Genomic DNA, 15,567 nt, shown 5'->3' with positions numbered 1-15,567 from the left:
GTAATATTCATTTTTATTCTATATTTTAATTTTGAGTTATAATAATTCGAATTTACAAATATTTCATAAGTCAGCCATTTATGTCGGTAACTCAGCCATATCAGTCAAATGTTTGAAAAATACTTTTATTTCTTTTGTTCGTAATTCGAATTCAATTTTTTTAATTAATTTGAATAATATATTGTGAGAAAACCTAACTTTATGTATTTATTACTTGTGGATCTAAGCAGACACAAAATTAGTGATTTATCGATTAAATAATTTATTAGAAATTTGACAGAACGAAAGACCCAGGAAAAAGAAAGAAAAATACATACTAATATCTCATAACTCCGTAATTCATAACTCAGCCGTGTGAAGTATATAACTCAGTCGTAACTTAAATGTAAATCAGCCATAACTTTGAAAAGATAAAAACTTGGAACAATGGGATATGGTTTTAGTTCATATATCTATAGAACAATGGGATAATAAGTAACACACAGGGTAATTGCTAATTACAACACAGCTTCAATATATAGTCCATCATGAACCGAACAATCAAAGATCAGGAATCAGACTAATTCATCAGCCTACTTTTACCGGATTTGCTGGCCATATGACTGTTTAATGGCGTCAAGTAGAATCTTGGAACTCCTACTTTCTTCTTGAAAGTAACTCTTCTCCTTGGCCTTCTTGAAGTCCTCGTCAAGTCTCCAGCTTTAGTACAACCATTCTTACTCAAGACTTGTCTTCTTGTGGTCCTCACTCTTGAATTTTCCCAACAAAGAGACTTAACAAGTCAAAAATTAGAAGATACATAAACCGAAAGCTAACCTCTTTATAAAGAAGATCTCAAATACTCTTTACCAAGAAAAAAATCATCAACAGAATCAGTTTCAGCCTGCAACAAACTAACACTTCAATGTTAATACTAACCTCTTTGGTTGGTCCCAAAATACATTCATACGTGTGAACCTTTGACATCACACATTTGCGGTCAAATATAGAGTTAAACTGTGACAACACCAAGATTTGCAGTCAAAGTAATTTATATAAACAAATAAATCATAATTAATTATATTGAAAACTATAAAGTAAAGTGAGTAACAGAGAGTACAAACACACCGCATACTTGTATCTTGCTCAGACTCAACTACAAAAACACATGAAAAACAAAGAAGCATTAATAGTCTATAGCAAAGTGATATGTCAAGAGTCTCTATGTTTATGTTAAAACTAATAAAGATTTCTTGACTGAGAAATTGTTGCTTACATGATAATACTGCTAACAAAATGACACATGTGAGAGTTCTTAGAAAAATAAAACAGATTTCAAGGGGTTTTGATCAACCGATAATCCTCACCGCTGCTGCACAACAAAAACGCAGTGTCATGTCATATAAGCCACACAAAGTTTAACAAGGACCTGTTAAGAAGCAATCGAGGAACTGTAATGGAGGTTACTTAAATACTATTAGGGTAAATGGTTAGTAACAAATCATACTCACAGCTTGTTCATGAACTGTAATGGATGTTAAATAACTACTCAGCTCCTGCAAATTAAACCATCAGCCAGAATCATGTGTTAGTCTTCACACATAAAAAACAAAAGGGATCAGTTCTAAATCACGGATAATCCAGCACCAGAGAGAGATGCCTCAGTCAAATCTCTTGGGATTTTCCTGAAGAACAAAAAAAAACAAAAGGGATCAGTTCTAACTCAAGACAACAACACAAGTATACAATTCTTAAGACAAGAACCAAAACACTGTTTCCCTATTCAAAATTCAAGATAAAAAAATGATGGTTGAAACCATGGTTGTGGCAGAGACAGATCTCGACAATAGGATCCCACTAAGCCAAATCTTCAACAAAACAGATATTTCATCATAAAATTTTGTACCTCCATCGCAAAGCCACAAAACGCCGCCGTCGTAATTATCCTCCATTACATGGTCACCCACCGACCTCTCGAGTTTCCTCCACTTCCCCTGAGTCTGAAGGGTAACCGTCGAGCAAAGCAGATCAAAATCCAACACAGAGATTCCTTCAAGTTCTGTTAGCTTCTCCCTCTCTTCAACCTCTCCTCCGCCGCCACCGCCGTCGTGTCTAATGTCGGCGATTACTCCTCCTCATTTATCCAAATCCGCCATAGATATGAAAAGAGAGAGATTTATATAGGGTTTTCTAAGAGGAAGACTTACTAAGAAACAAGACAAGCAGAGATATAGATCTAGGGTTTTCAGGAGCAGAGGTCTCGATTTGGTTTTGCAGACTAAAGTTTTTTTTTCCGACCATGACTAGACCAAGTCGAATATGGGTTTCTCGCACTTGTTGGTGTAGACCCAGATCTGAATCAGACAACATCTTCTATTAAATCTCTCTCTCTCTTTTTTGGGCTGGAACAAGATGAGTGGGGAATGTCGGGAGTGGAGAGATATAGAAATTAGGTTAATAGTGAGTTTTGTGTTTTTTCTTTTAGATGTGGGAGATAAAAAGAAAAAACAATTGTTAGATTCTGAAAAAAATTGTTTAGTGATATGGAAAATCGAAAATGATGTGTATTTTAATTTGCTGATGTGTATTTTTATTTTATTTTTTTACTCAAAATTGAAAAACAAAATCCAAGGGGTAAATTGTAATTACCTCTAAGGCACTAAACATTTGAGTAATTTTCAAAAGATTTATAGATATGAGTAATAAACCAACTTTTGGATAACATTTGAGTAATTCTTTCATTTTTTTAACCTAACAATTTATTCTGTTCTTCTTATTAAATAAAGAAGCAACGTGTTGCATCCTTTTTAAGTCGACAAAGCCAAAAAAAAAAAAAAAGCAACCGATCGTCGTTTTGGTGTGTTTTCAATTTCTCTGTTTCACGCTTTCACTACAACAGATTCTTCAAAACCAAGTAAGTTAATTAGATGCAAAACTAGATTTTATTTTATAATCAAATTATTATTCTTTTAAAGTTATATTTAGAAATAAAAATTCCAATATATGATTTTATTTTATGTTGACAATTATTTTTGTAATTCCTTTCAGACAAAACAATGAATACTTTAAAAATCTACTATGTAAGAAAAGAACCATCTACACCTAGCAATGAACCACCATCTACACGTCGCAGTGAACCACCATCTCCACTTTGTAGTGAATCAGATGATATTGATTTACTTTGGGATCTTGTTGATAAAAAAATAATAGCAGATTATCATCCGAATCAAAGAGATGAGGTAGTTCAAAAATACTTGATTCGAGGTCCTTGTCAACCTCGTGGACATACTTTTAAACAAATATTGATAGGAAAAACATTGAGGTGGTTTATCCCAGCTTGGTTTGATCAATACAAAAATTGGTAAGAGTACAATATGAAAAAAAAAGCTTGTGTTGTTACTTATCACAGATAAATTCTGTAGGTGGAATAATTTCAAGAGTTTTTCAGAACATGTGGAAGGTGTTGATAGTTTTCACAACAGTGCAATTATGAAGTGTGAAAACTTGATGAAACAAGGTCAGTCTATTGAGCATGCATGCTAAACAAGATGATATTACAAAAAAATAAGGGTTGAATGCTTCTGTTGATGCTTCAAGATACTTATTGTAACAAGGGTTAGCTTTTCGTGGTCACGATGAATTGAAAAAATCTGCTAATAGAGGAAACTTTGTGGAACTCTTGAAGTACACTGCTGATCAGAATGAAGTTGTGAGTCAAGTTATTTTAGATAATGCTCCTGGAAATAATCAGATGAAATCTCCTAAGATCCAGAAAGATATTGAAGATATTCTTTTTGGTATATGTTTCTAGTACGTAGAGTGCTTAGTTAATGCTAATCTGTTATCATCACTCTTGTTCAAACTTCACCAACATATCCTCCTCCTCTCATCGCCTCCACCATTTTCCTACTCAACTGATCTTTATCCATGATAGGCTTGATAGCATCTTGCGGCTCACGCTTCCCCAATAATCTTAAAACATCAACTGCACTCTCAATGTCTGTCCGACCCTCCACATATTGAACACATGCGTATGCAGACAAAGCAAGATTCTTATTTGGATCCCATCCGTTTTGCCTCACTTCCATCCCCGTTTTCTTCCTCTCCTCCTCTTCCTTATGATCTTCAAGCATGTCGTTCACTTTTGACTTGGTGTCTTGTATCGCGAGTTTTCTGTAGTGATCAAATTCCAGAATATCTTTTGTCTTGATTTCCAAAATACGATGATGCTCCCCGGAATACCACTCTTCAAGAACCTCGTGAACCCCTTCGATATCATCGTTAAACCAAAAGACCTCAATCCTGCGACTATATTGACCGATTGTATCAAGCACTTTCCTATCCTTAGCTAAGTTCCACAAACGGCGAAGGTCTTCCTTTTCTCCTATACGCCTATAAATTAACATGAGATACCAATAGACTTCTGGTCCGAGGATGTCGTAATACTCATCATTAACCAATAATGGCTCTGACTTACGCAACATGGCTAAACCAAACCCCTTTGGTCTTTTCTCCTCCAACTTGTTCAAAAACTTTTCCATTCTACTTACGTTATATGCATATATGTAAGAAGCTAACATCTTGTAAATCGGTATTCCTTCACGTTCCATCTTTTCGCCGTCCCTCTCTTCTGATTTATAAATGCTTCTGAGTTCAAAAAGCAGAGTCGTATCTTTATGTGTAATCGATTTGTTAATACTTCTTAATACAATTCGAAATCCCGATCATAGCAAACCTTTGACCAAGTTCTGAAATTTTCCAGGTCGAAGCACCGTCGGTGACCATGTGATCCTAACCAAAACCAATAAAGACTCCATCTCTGCTCTCAGTAACTTGTAATGCAAGCAAGGGCTCTCAGACGAAATAGTGAGGTGTGACTTGTGAGTGATGAAATGGGTTTCCGGGTTAGGTTTGGGGAAGAGAAGACTTTTGTTAAAATCATTATTAAGAGAAGTAAGTTGAAAACGTATATTAATGTTTTTTTTTTTTTTTTTTGACACCAATTATTATTGTACTGTTCCTTTTAAATTTTCTTACAGAAACCATGTGAGCATTAATTGGTCATGCAATAATTTAAAGCGATTTCACGTTTTCACTTATTTATTTTACAATTAAACCTTATATATTAAATTATTGAAAAAGTCTTTTTCTCTCTTCAAAAGAGAACCCACAAGCTTAAGTGAAAAAAATAGAAACCTCCTGTTCTCGTAAATTTCACTTGGTACATATATTATCCTTAAGAGATATGTCTAATACTAAATTCAACAAATCAATTTTTAAAAACCTAAAATCATTCAATTCTGATGAAAAGATCGGTTAATTGTCGATATTTGACATCATCATCACAAGGAGATTTGAACAATCCATAACATAAATAATAATTTATCCATAACCAACCCCAACCGACACTCCATTACTAAAAACAAACCTCGATATATAATTTAAGTTATTAGTCTTGTTTAATTTATTAAATAACAAAAAGTATAAAAGATTAAAATATCTATCTGTTTTACAATTAGAATGTGTTGTTTTGGGATGCTACCAATTTGTAATACATATACGGTGAAATTTAAAATTTATACTGTCTTCTTTTTATGTGGCTTGTATTTGTCTTTGCTTTGCAGATGAAACGACAAGTGATTTTATTCCTTTTTCTTGCTGGTTTCTCCCAACATCAGAAGTTGTTTTACTTTTGTTGTTGTATTTCCTTTCAACAATAGACCAGTAATGTTAAAACTCCAATCAATGACTTTATCCCTTGCAAATCTTGGAGAGACTTTAATCTCAGTTTTAAGTTTTGGTTTACAGCATCAATAATTATCTGTTAAAATAACAAAGGGAAAAATGTAAAATTGAAAATGTTAAAATTTAAGCGTAAATGGTTTATGATTCCTTGTTGAAATTTTTTCCACATGTGTGTCTCAAGTTCTAAGGGTAAGTGGTGTTGATCGTCTTTGATAGATGTGACAGACTGACAGTGAAACTCTGGTACATAGAGCCGTGAAATTGTATGTAGACTCTTTGACATTTGAATAGAATGACTTCCCTATTAAGTCTTTGATGAGCTAAGCCACCTCGTCGTCCAATTCATCTAAGTTGGCCTAAGAATAAAAAAGTGACTTGGGTTGGCAATTTTAGTTTGAATAGTACCTTCAAATAGTTAGTACACAAAATAAAATAAAATAAAAAACATATGAAAAGAACTACTCCTTCTGTCCCTGATAAATTGATGTTTTGGGATATTTTTTTATCCCACAAAGATTGATTTTCTACAATTTTGAATTAATTAAAGTTAATATTTTGTAAACTTCAAGAAATAATCATTGAAAACATTTTAATTTATAAACTGTTATTGGTCTACAATTAAACAATATATTTTTTAGTGAGAGAAAATAATTTCTTTTAAACCAATAATCATTGTTTTCTTAAAATGTGAAAAAACTTCTAAACATCAATCTTTGGGAGACAGAGGGAGTATGAAACAACGGATTGCCACATTCCGGACTCATTGAAAACAACACAATGGAGTATTCCCACAGCTTCGGATGGAGAGAAAGTGTGACGTGTCAAGGTCAAACCAGAGTTTTTCATTTTCAAATTACAGTTAGTGCATGAAATGTAGTGCCATCTATTGCGCAATACACAACTTCAACCACTTTCGCTTTACACCAAAAATAAATGTTCCTTAAAAATATCAAGATGATGTTTTAAGTAATAGTAGTAAATATAAAATATAAATTGGTCATATTACCTGGCCTCCATCCTTGTTGTTTGACGTAAGTCTCTATTTGTTCAATCATGTACAAATCTTTTAGGTCTTAATAAATTTTGCCAACTAAAATTGACGGAACATTACTTGCCTTGAAATAGTTACTGGGGAAAATATTAAAGACTATACGATTGTTGTTCATTTTAAAATATTATTGTACGAATATTGGGAAAAACTGATGTGAAAAGTAAGACAAAAACTGATTTAATTGGAAGCAATATATATTACATGTTGGAGAATGGGGAAAAAACAAATACAGAATTAACCAGATGTATATGAAATATAATATCTTTTGTGGAATTGTTGGAGTTAAAAAAATATTGGGTTGACGATGTTGCATTCAAATATAAATAGTCTGCCCAGAGTGTAAGAAGTTTGGCATGTGTTTCAATGGCAAGTTTTTTCCAAAGAGAGAAACTGCTTTCCCCGAATCAACAGATCTTTGAACTTAGATAGGCGAGTTGCATGTCTGAAAGCAAGTAAAAAATTAGTTAGAGAGGAAGTTTTTAATATACATTAGGTGTGATAGTTGTAGTGTGGATTAGGTAGTTGATTTACATTTTCGTCTAGAAAGAGACATTTAAAGCTGAGTAAGAGATTATTTCTTCTAAAGTATGAAGCTTCCCAAAAACAATCATATTTTTACCGGTAATCATCGTTAGAGAGTAACTCTAGAGTAGAGTAGAGAGCAATTTTTTTAGGTTGTAACACTTTTAAACACGTAGTTAGTGTGTGGGGTGGGAGTGTTGATTCCCAGTAGATTGAGGGAGAGAGATTATAATCATATACATAAAAGTAAGGTTTTGGTCTCTACTTATTGGTTGATTTCCATTTAATGCTTTCTATTTTTTTTATTTTTTTATTTTATTTTCTAATTGTTTAATTGCTTTAGACAATATTTAAGACTCAATTAACACAATGCATTTAACTCACACATTAAAATAAAATTATAACTCAAAATAAAATAAACTATGCATTAATCATATTCCACCATTCAATTTTATTCAAACACAATAAATTATTATTATAAATGTAACTTCCATCAATTCTTATCATATAAATAAGCATTCTCTCATTCTCTCATATTGACATTCTTTTACTTTCTCATTTTCACATTATCTTCCACTTCTCCCATCCTCTTCCACAATACCTCAAATCATTTTTTGTTTGTTTTATTTTTTATATTTTTATTTGCTTTCCAATTTTTTAATTGCTTTAAATAATATTTAAGACCCAATTAACACAATACATTTAACTCACACATTAAAATAATTTATAACTGAAAACAAAATAAATTATGCATTAATCATATTCCACCACTCAATTTTATTCAAACACAATAAATTATTGTAATGTAACTTCCATGGATTCATCATATAAATAAGCATTCTCTCATTCTCTCATTCTCTCATTCTCTCATATTGACATTCTTTTACTTTCTCATTTTCACATTCTCTCATTCTCTTCCACTTCTATCATTCTCTTCCACAATACCTCAAATCATTTTTTTTTTTCGATTTCTTTTTTGTTGTATGGGTTACAAAAAAAAAATTAAATATCATTGTAAATTTTTAATGCTAAAGTTTAATTTTAGAGACTACATGATATATATTTTACATTGTTCTTATTTTTAAAGATTCATCTCCATTATATAATTTGGATTATCAACTTATAAGTAATCATTCTCTCCTCCTCTCCCACCAATATCAAATGTTGGTATATCTCATATGTGTTGTAAGAGTTTGATTCTATATTTTAATTTAGAAAGTATTATATATATTTAACATTGTTTTCAATTTTTAGTTTATTTATATAAAAATAAAATATTTCTTTTATATTTCTTGCCTTTCTAATCTATTCATATTTTTTGAAAAATTTCCATAGTTAAATTTAAATTCACATATGTTGGTTTTAACAAAAAATCAAGTTTATTTGGGAATTAGATGTTCGTATTCCTTTTAAATGATCAATGTGTAACATATTATGTAGTTAGACCCATTTAATTATGGAACCACCAACACTCACTTTTAAATTACATATTATGTAGTTACACATCGATTTCTGTATTATCTATTAGAAAAAGACACATATCTCATTATAATCCTCATGGCCTCATATTTCAAATCTCACATAATTATATAAATTATTCAATATCATTATTTTTTCTTGATTTGACCAATGATACCTTAACTTAATAAAAGTTTCAGTTTATTTGAATAGGATATACATATAATATATGATATATAGTTTAATTATTTTTTCTATATGAAACATTATCATTTCATATAAATCAAAGTCTAGCACAATTAAAGACCTCAAGATAATAACCGAATAAAGTAGTTGCTGGTTTTTTCTTTTTTTAATGGAAAATGTATTAGTCTAATATTCTATTGTTAGGCTCACTTAGTTATATATGTATGAGACACTGCAAACCTACTATTTATTATTTTGATTTTGTCTTAAATGAAACATTTTAATTCTTTTTAAGCTATCACCATAAAATTTAAAAAAAAAAAATGCATAACTAACACCACAAAATAAATTTTATGAAATATATATATCTCAATGATTTTGAAATATGACTACAACTACAAAAATATATGGCATATGGCATGTAAGATACAATATGACTTAATTGCACTAAATATATTATCATCAAAAGAAAATTTGATTAATTTATTTTATTTAAATTCATACTATGTAGTCTTTACATTTTGATATATACCGAAAAAATAATAATAATAACATGTTAATTTATATTAATTTTTCAAAATATAATAGTGATTATGTAATAACTCACGCGTATTATGTAATAACTCACGCGTAGCGTGAGCTAACACCTAGTAATAATAAAAGTAATCAGAAATTGAATTCTATTGGATTATAATTTTATGGAAAATAGATTACTAATATTTAATTGGAAATAAATAAGTAAGCAATTATCAAATAACTTAATTTACTTTGATGGCAAAACGTTACGTTTTCAAAAGCAGAATACAAAACTAAAACTAAATTCGAGCTTCAATTTAAATAACATATGGGAGGAAGAGAAACACAGGGGCTGCATGTTCAGATCCCATTTGTTTGTTTGTTAAGACAAATTTTGTAATTACCAAGGGATTAAGTTGACAATTGTGGCCATATTTAATTAGTACTGGACAAGTGTCAACTATATAAAGCGCCAGATGTCATCACCTCAAACAAAGTTTAGAAGAAACCTTCTCTTATTATATAAGACTAGGATAGTACCCGCGCTACGCCGCGGGATTATTTTTTTTTTATTTTTTTATTTTTTTATATTACTTTGTAGATTATTTTTGAATGGTGCTGTTTGTAATTAAAAAACACTATTAATATAATTTTTGACTAAATATTCATTGGTTATTTTTTTATATTGTCTTGGTTTTTGTTATTATTTTTAGCTGTTTTTATTATTATTTTCATGGAATTGTAAAATATAATTAGTTTTGTTTTTTTCTTGTATTAGGATGTGTTGGAGGACCATTAGTACTGTTAGTTGTTTTGTTTTGTTTTAATTAATTTTGGATGTTGATTTTAATGGCATCTACTCGGTTGGTTTTTTTTTATGCTTTTTATTATTGGTAGAATAGGTAAATCGTATTGTTTATGTAACGTAAATACCTACTTGGATTTAGAATAACTGTTTGTTTTTTATGAGAAATTCCTCAAAATACCATTAAAAATGTTGTTTCCTAAATACCACATTTTATAGTTTTTCCCAAAAAATACCACAAAAGCTTTTTCCAAAAATATCACAAACACAAAAATTTGATTTTTAAGGGTGTATATTTGTTTAGGTTTGGGTTGACAAGTTTAGTTTTAGGGTATAGTTTTTAGGGGGTAGAATTTAGTATTTAGAAATTAATTTTTAGTATTAACACTTTATTTCAATTTTGTAGTGTTTTTGGAAAAAAAATATATTTTAGTGGTATTTTTGAAAAAAAAACTAAGTGTAGTATTTTCTACAATAAATATCTATTTTAGTGGTATTTATGAGAATTGTCTTTGTTTTTTTACATAAGACCGTAGATTATGAAATAAGTTATATAATCAAAAATAGTTGTTTGGAAAAGGTGAAATGTTGTTTTTTCCGACTTAATTTTCTTCTTTCTTGGTTATCTTCACCTGCATTAGTATTTTTGTTTCATTTTGGTTAGTATTGGAGATATTTAATGGGTAAAGTATTACTATTATGTTTGGAAATACATGTGTCTTTGTAGTAGAGATTGTTGAATATCTCTTTGTAAATGACATTTTTGATTGATGCCTTCTTTTTTTGAGATGACTCTTAATAATGCAGCATAGAGTTATCCGTATACATGTGTCTTGTTGGGTGACAACCTTGTAATCATTAAAATGGAAAAAAAAACATGATTAATGATTCACGTAAGCTCATGATAATTTGAACGTCTTGAAATGAATGACTTCCGTCATAATCCGTTGGAAAATTTTGTAATATTTGTTGAACTATTTTTTGAATTAATTGATTTCATACTGTTTTTGTTTTCGTTTTTATTTTCCTGGTTAAAAATCCAGTTTGCATAAACTCATTTGTTATTATTGTACTCATTTGTCAGTAATTTCTTTTACAACGGTTTATGCAATAGCGTAGATATAAGTAATTAGGTAGTTGATAAATACATTGAACTTCTTACTTTAGTACTTAGTAACAAAGATATAGTACTTCTTAACTTAGTACTTGGTACAACATATTTCATTTCTGTCAAAGAAAAGACGGTATCGAAAAGAAGCTTTGATATGTCTTTACATTTGATCATCACAATTGAGTAATCTAAATCATGCAAATTGGAGACATCCACATCTGGATTTACTCTTCCACAATTATCTTCATCATCAACATTATTCTCCCATTCATCGTCATCTCTATAAACAAATATCAATTGATGAAGCTTACGGTCCGTGTGAGTTTCATTGAGAGCAGAAGACACCATGGTTTCCAGTTCACATAATCTTCTGCCACTGCGTCAACTTGTAAGCACATAACGAAGAAGTTTCCTGATTTTGGATAACCTATCTGGATCAGTGATTGCAGAGCAGGTTTCTTCTTCTGTTACTTGCAAAACCGCTGCTGCTTTTTCTTTATGCGTCCATATCTCAACATTTACTACATTGCATTGCAGATTCATCAGAACAGCGAAAGCTCAGACAACAAACCAGGTCTGTCAGTTCTTGTAAGCTCAATCACAGAGAAGTCGACATATTGTTTGACACCAATAGATGATCTCATTGATGGACTGAAGCAGATCAGGACAAAGAGACCGCAACAATCACACAACAAAAAAACTAAAAAAAGAGTTGATAACCATATTATCAAAACTAACCAAAACTGAATATAAACCAAGAAAATGATCGCTAGTACTTAATGTACAAATATATTCAAGAACGATATCATCGGTGACTTTCTTCCCTCCCTTGATCAGTAACATTGAAAACATCCATGAACCAGCCACCATCAAATGAGATATAAGCTTTCTTAATGGTGAGATTAAGCTCAGTTAGAACTTAAACAACCTCCAGAAGTATTCAATGTTTTTTCGCACTATCTACCTGTAACAAAAGACAAAATGTTTATACTCATTTCTTCCATTCTACTCAAACCAAACCCAACCCGGTGAAAATTTTGATTACCTTAATGACAGTGACATCAAATGAAAAACTCAGCCTAAAATCGAAAAGATAGATCATAACCTATGGAAGAAGAACAAAACAAAGTCAATTTACCTTGGTGGATTCACTCTTTTAATAAACTTTGCAATCTCATTATCCATATTATATGAATAGCTCAAACAAAAATCTGGAAAAAAACTGATATTGATTCAATCAAAACGAAGACCCCTTTAAAAAGGGAAATAAAAACAAAGACTAAACCCTAAAAAGATTAAAAAATGAAGCAAAGGCTTAAAATTGAACAAAACCCAGTTCTTGAAACTAATCATCAGAGACGAATATGGAATTAAACAGAAACAAAGACAAGTACCCATTCTCGATTCGCTTGGTGATTTATGCAAAAGAGAATCAAAAGGAGCAAAACTAAATAGGTAAGGAATAAGAAACTGGATCAACTTAATGAAATTGAGAACTAACCTGGTGGATGAGGGAAGTCAGATCGGTGGTGAGCTTGCTGTTGTTCTCCGCGAGCGGTTCGCTCGTCCAAAGTCCAAAGGGATGGAGACAAAGTTATTTTTTAATTTGAAATCGTGAATATTTTAGAATGTTGCCAGGTAAGAAAAACTGGGCTGAGCTGTATTAATTGTCTTAATTTAATTGGTCATATGTTTTAACTGATGTGTCATCTCCAGAATTGTTCTCAATGCTCATGCGTCAACACCAGGAGAGAAACGTTCTACTTTTATTGTATTGATACCCTTCAATAATTTATTTATGTTATCTCATTGAACAACATGTGAACAGCGATCGTGCAATCGTCTCGTCCCAATGAGATGCAGTACATGTCGAGAGTTATGTCCTTCCGGTATGGCTTTGATCTTTTAAGTAACCGAAAAGTTCGAGCTTTTAATTACCTTTAAAAGTTATGGAACTTGGAAATGGACTTGTGGAATTATAGGCAGTTTCCCTTGTCACACAAACTCTGCGTTCACAAGGTGAAGCTTCTTTTTGAGTTATCTGTGTTTCATAATTTATGTTATTTGTGTTTGGAGCTCAATAAAATGCATTTTAAGAAGCAAATAAGGGCTAGCTAATTAACACCTTTACCAGGTTCATACATTATTATTATACAATCAAAGAGACAAATATTGGAAGCCAAGTAAATCAATCAATCATGGAGTAGCTACATGCTCTAAAAATTCCACATCGGCTAGTAGGTTCACTAGTACATCCGACCGTAGGGTAGCCTGAACATCAATACTTCCTTCATTGATTCCTGGGAAAAGTGTAAGCTTTCCATTGAGACTACTCGACGGTCCAGATCGAGCTGCAATAGGTTTGCCCCAACCAAAATCTTTGTTGTACACTTCGAACCGGGGAGAGCTTGCGATAGCTATAGTGTCACCATCTACTTTACTGCCAATGCCTAATTTTAGGTTCTCAACATTTTTAACCCAATCCTCAGCAAAACTTCTACAGTTTTCATTCGTTTGCGAGCTCACTACTTTTTTTTTTTCCAGAGCAGCCCAACCCAAACCACGATCCAACAGCTCTTCCACGGTTGTTACGGCAGATGCAAGATAGACCATATTCCCAAAACAATCTTTTTCAAGCGGAGGATTTATCCTCTGCCTCAAGTCCACCGCTAGTTTGCATTGTGTCTGATGATTGATCGCCACATATGTGCCGAAACCGCTTGAAGTGATGAAATTACCAGGTCACTAGATCCAACCTCGCTGTTGGCTTTAGCTTTGAGATCTGAAACATTCTTTTTTGTGAAGTGAAGCATCCAATGTTTCATAGTGTGCACGGAAGAAGATTCACGGCTTGGTGGTGGTCTCTCCGTCATTGAAATCGGAATATGGATCGGGTAATCGATCCCTTCGAGAAACCATCTTTTAAGAACAAGAGGCTTATGATCGTAACATGAACCACTCGAGCAAATCTTGGACCAAGTATGAAAGAAATCCCACATAGAAACTCCGTCTGCCACCATGTGGTTGTAACTGTAACCTATGAATACTCCATCCTTCATCTCGGTGACTTGTACAACAAGCACGGGCTCGGGTGCGCCTTCACAGTTTTTTAAACCGTTGCGGGGAAAGAAATCATCTAGGACACAAGGCACAGAACCATCAGGTTGAAGAATATCACTCACCGAGACAGATTTAGCTTCGGCGTGGAGAAATCTAGCGCCAGAGTCATCACAGTCTACAAATAACGACACCGTATTGTCTTCAAGATTCTCCGTCTTCACGAGACGACCCGCGAAAGGGAAGTATATATCTAAGGCAAGAGAGAGGGAGGCCTTTAGCTGAGAGATGAGATTGTAACTGGGATCGGGTTTTGGAAAGAGAAGACCTCTTTGAGGACTACTGAACTGAAGAAGACTGAAGTCAAATGGAGTAAGATGGATCTTAGTTCGACCGGATTGGTTGCTGTTTCCGGGTCGAACAATGCTCGACGACACTAAAACTACCCCTCCTGCCATGTTTAGTCTCTAATGTGAGTCTTTGAAGCTGTGAAGAAAGAAAAAGTAAAACTTGGCTAGGCTTAAATTATACCCACTTGCCAATAGGAGAACTGGAGAAGGTAAGGATTTTAATATTGCGCGTGTTACACGTTGTAAAACTTTTCTTTTGTCCTTTTCTTTTTCTGTCTTTTGAATTTCAACCTACCACTTGTACAAACTAGAAAGTGTATATATCAAATAATATCTCAAAAGTTTCAAAAACTCGATCCAACAATTGTGTTTCTTCGTCGCATCCCCAACTTTTCATGTAGGCACCCGTTAGTTTTCATATATTTTTGTTTTACACCTCTTTATTTATATAAAGTTTCAGTGTTTTGATCCAACAATTATGTTTCTTCGTTGTACCCCTTGATTTCAATGTTTGCACTTGTTAGTTTTTGTATCTTTTTGTTTCACACCTTTTTGTTTCACATGTCTTTATTTTCATATTTTTGCATCTCTTTGTTGTATCCCCATCTTTCAAAAATCGCACCTATTAATTCTTTCACATTTTTTTCACACCTCTATGTTTCAAAAATCGCACTTTTTTGTTTTATACCTTTATTATTTTTATAAATTTCGATAGAATAATGATTTAATTTTTATTCTATGTGAATATCTTTCAAAATTGATTATCTGAGTATAATTCAGTAAGCCT

General features: G+C 32.1%; 1 protein-coding gene, 1 long non-coding RNA gene and 2 pseudogenes across 5 annotated transcripts; all 4 read right to left on the bottom strand.

Moving 5' to 3' along the window:
* Positions 1-434: 434 nt before the first annotated feature.
* Positions 435-2,488, bottom strand: LOC104711569 (uncharacterized). Of its 4 annotated transcripts, none has more exons than XR_015566604.1 (7): positions 1,886-2,488; positions 1,627-1,664; positions 1,491-1,535; positions 1,256-1,408; positions 1,108-1,135; positions 919-996; positions 435-749 (listed from the first exon to the last, which is right to left on the bottom strand). It is a non-coding gene; the product is annotated as an uncharacterized LOC104711569 (long non-coding RNA). The 4 variants fall into 4 exon arrangements; XR_015566602.1 differs by having other exon boundaries at positions 435-772; positions 1,256-1,351; XR_755335.3 differs by having other exon boundaries at positions 1,256-1,351.
* A 1,348-nt stretch (positions 2,489-3,836) lies between these two features.
* On the bottom strand, positions 3,837-4,796 carry LOC104715503 (pentatricopeptide repeat-containing protein At2g20710, mitochondrial-like). Its single transcript, XM_010432904.2, has 2 exons — positions 4,715-4,796; positions 3,837-4,651 (listed from the first exon to the last, which is right to left on the bottom strand). Exons 1-2 carry the CDS (start codon positions 4,794-4,796, stop codon positions 3,837-3,839), a joined length of 897 nt encoding a protein of 298 aa, XP_010431206.2.
* A 6,595-nt stretch (positions 4,797-11,391) lies between these two features.
* LOC104715502 (ACT domain-containing protein ACR5-like) lies at positions 11,392-12,771 on the bottom strand (annotated as a pseudogene).
* Positions 12,772-13,463: 692 nt separating this feature from the next.
* Positions 13,464-14,929, bottom strand: LOC104715501 (putative acetyltransferase At3g50280 pseudogene; annotated as a pseudogene).
* Between the last annotated feature and the right edge of the window lie 638 nt (positions 14,930-15,567).

Source organism: Camelina sativa, chromosome 9 (genome assembly GCF_030686135.1).
Source record: "Camelina sativa cultivar CO46 ecotype springtype chromosome 9, ASM3068613v1".
In the NCBI taxonomy this organism is placed as follows: Eukaryota; Viridiplantae; Streptophyta; class Magnoliopsida; order Brassicales; family Brassicaceae; genus Camelina; species Camelina sativa.
The sequence above is the reverse complement of the archived record's forward strand: the minus strand, read 5'-3'. Positions and strand labels throughout refer to the sequence as shown.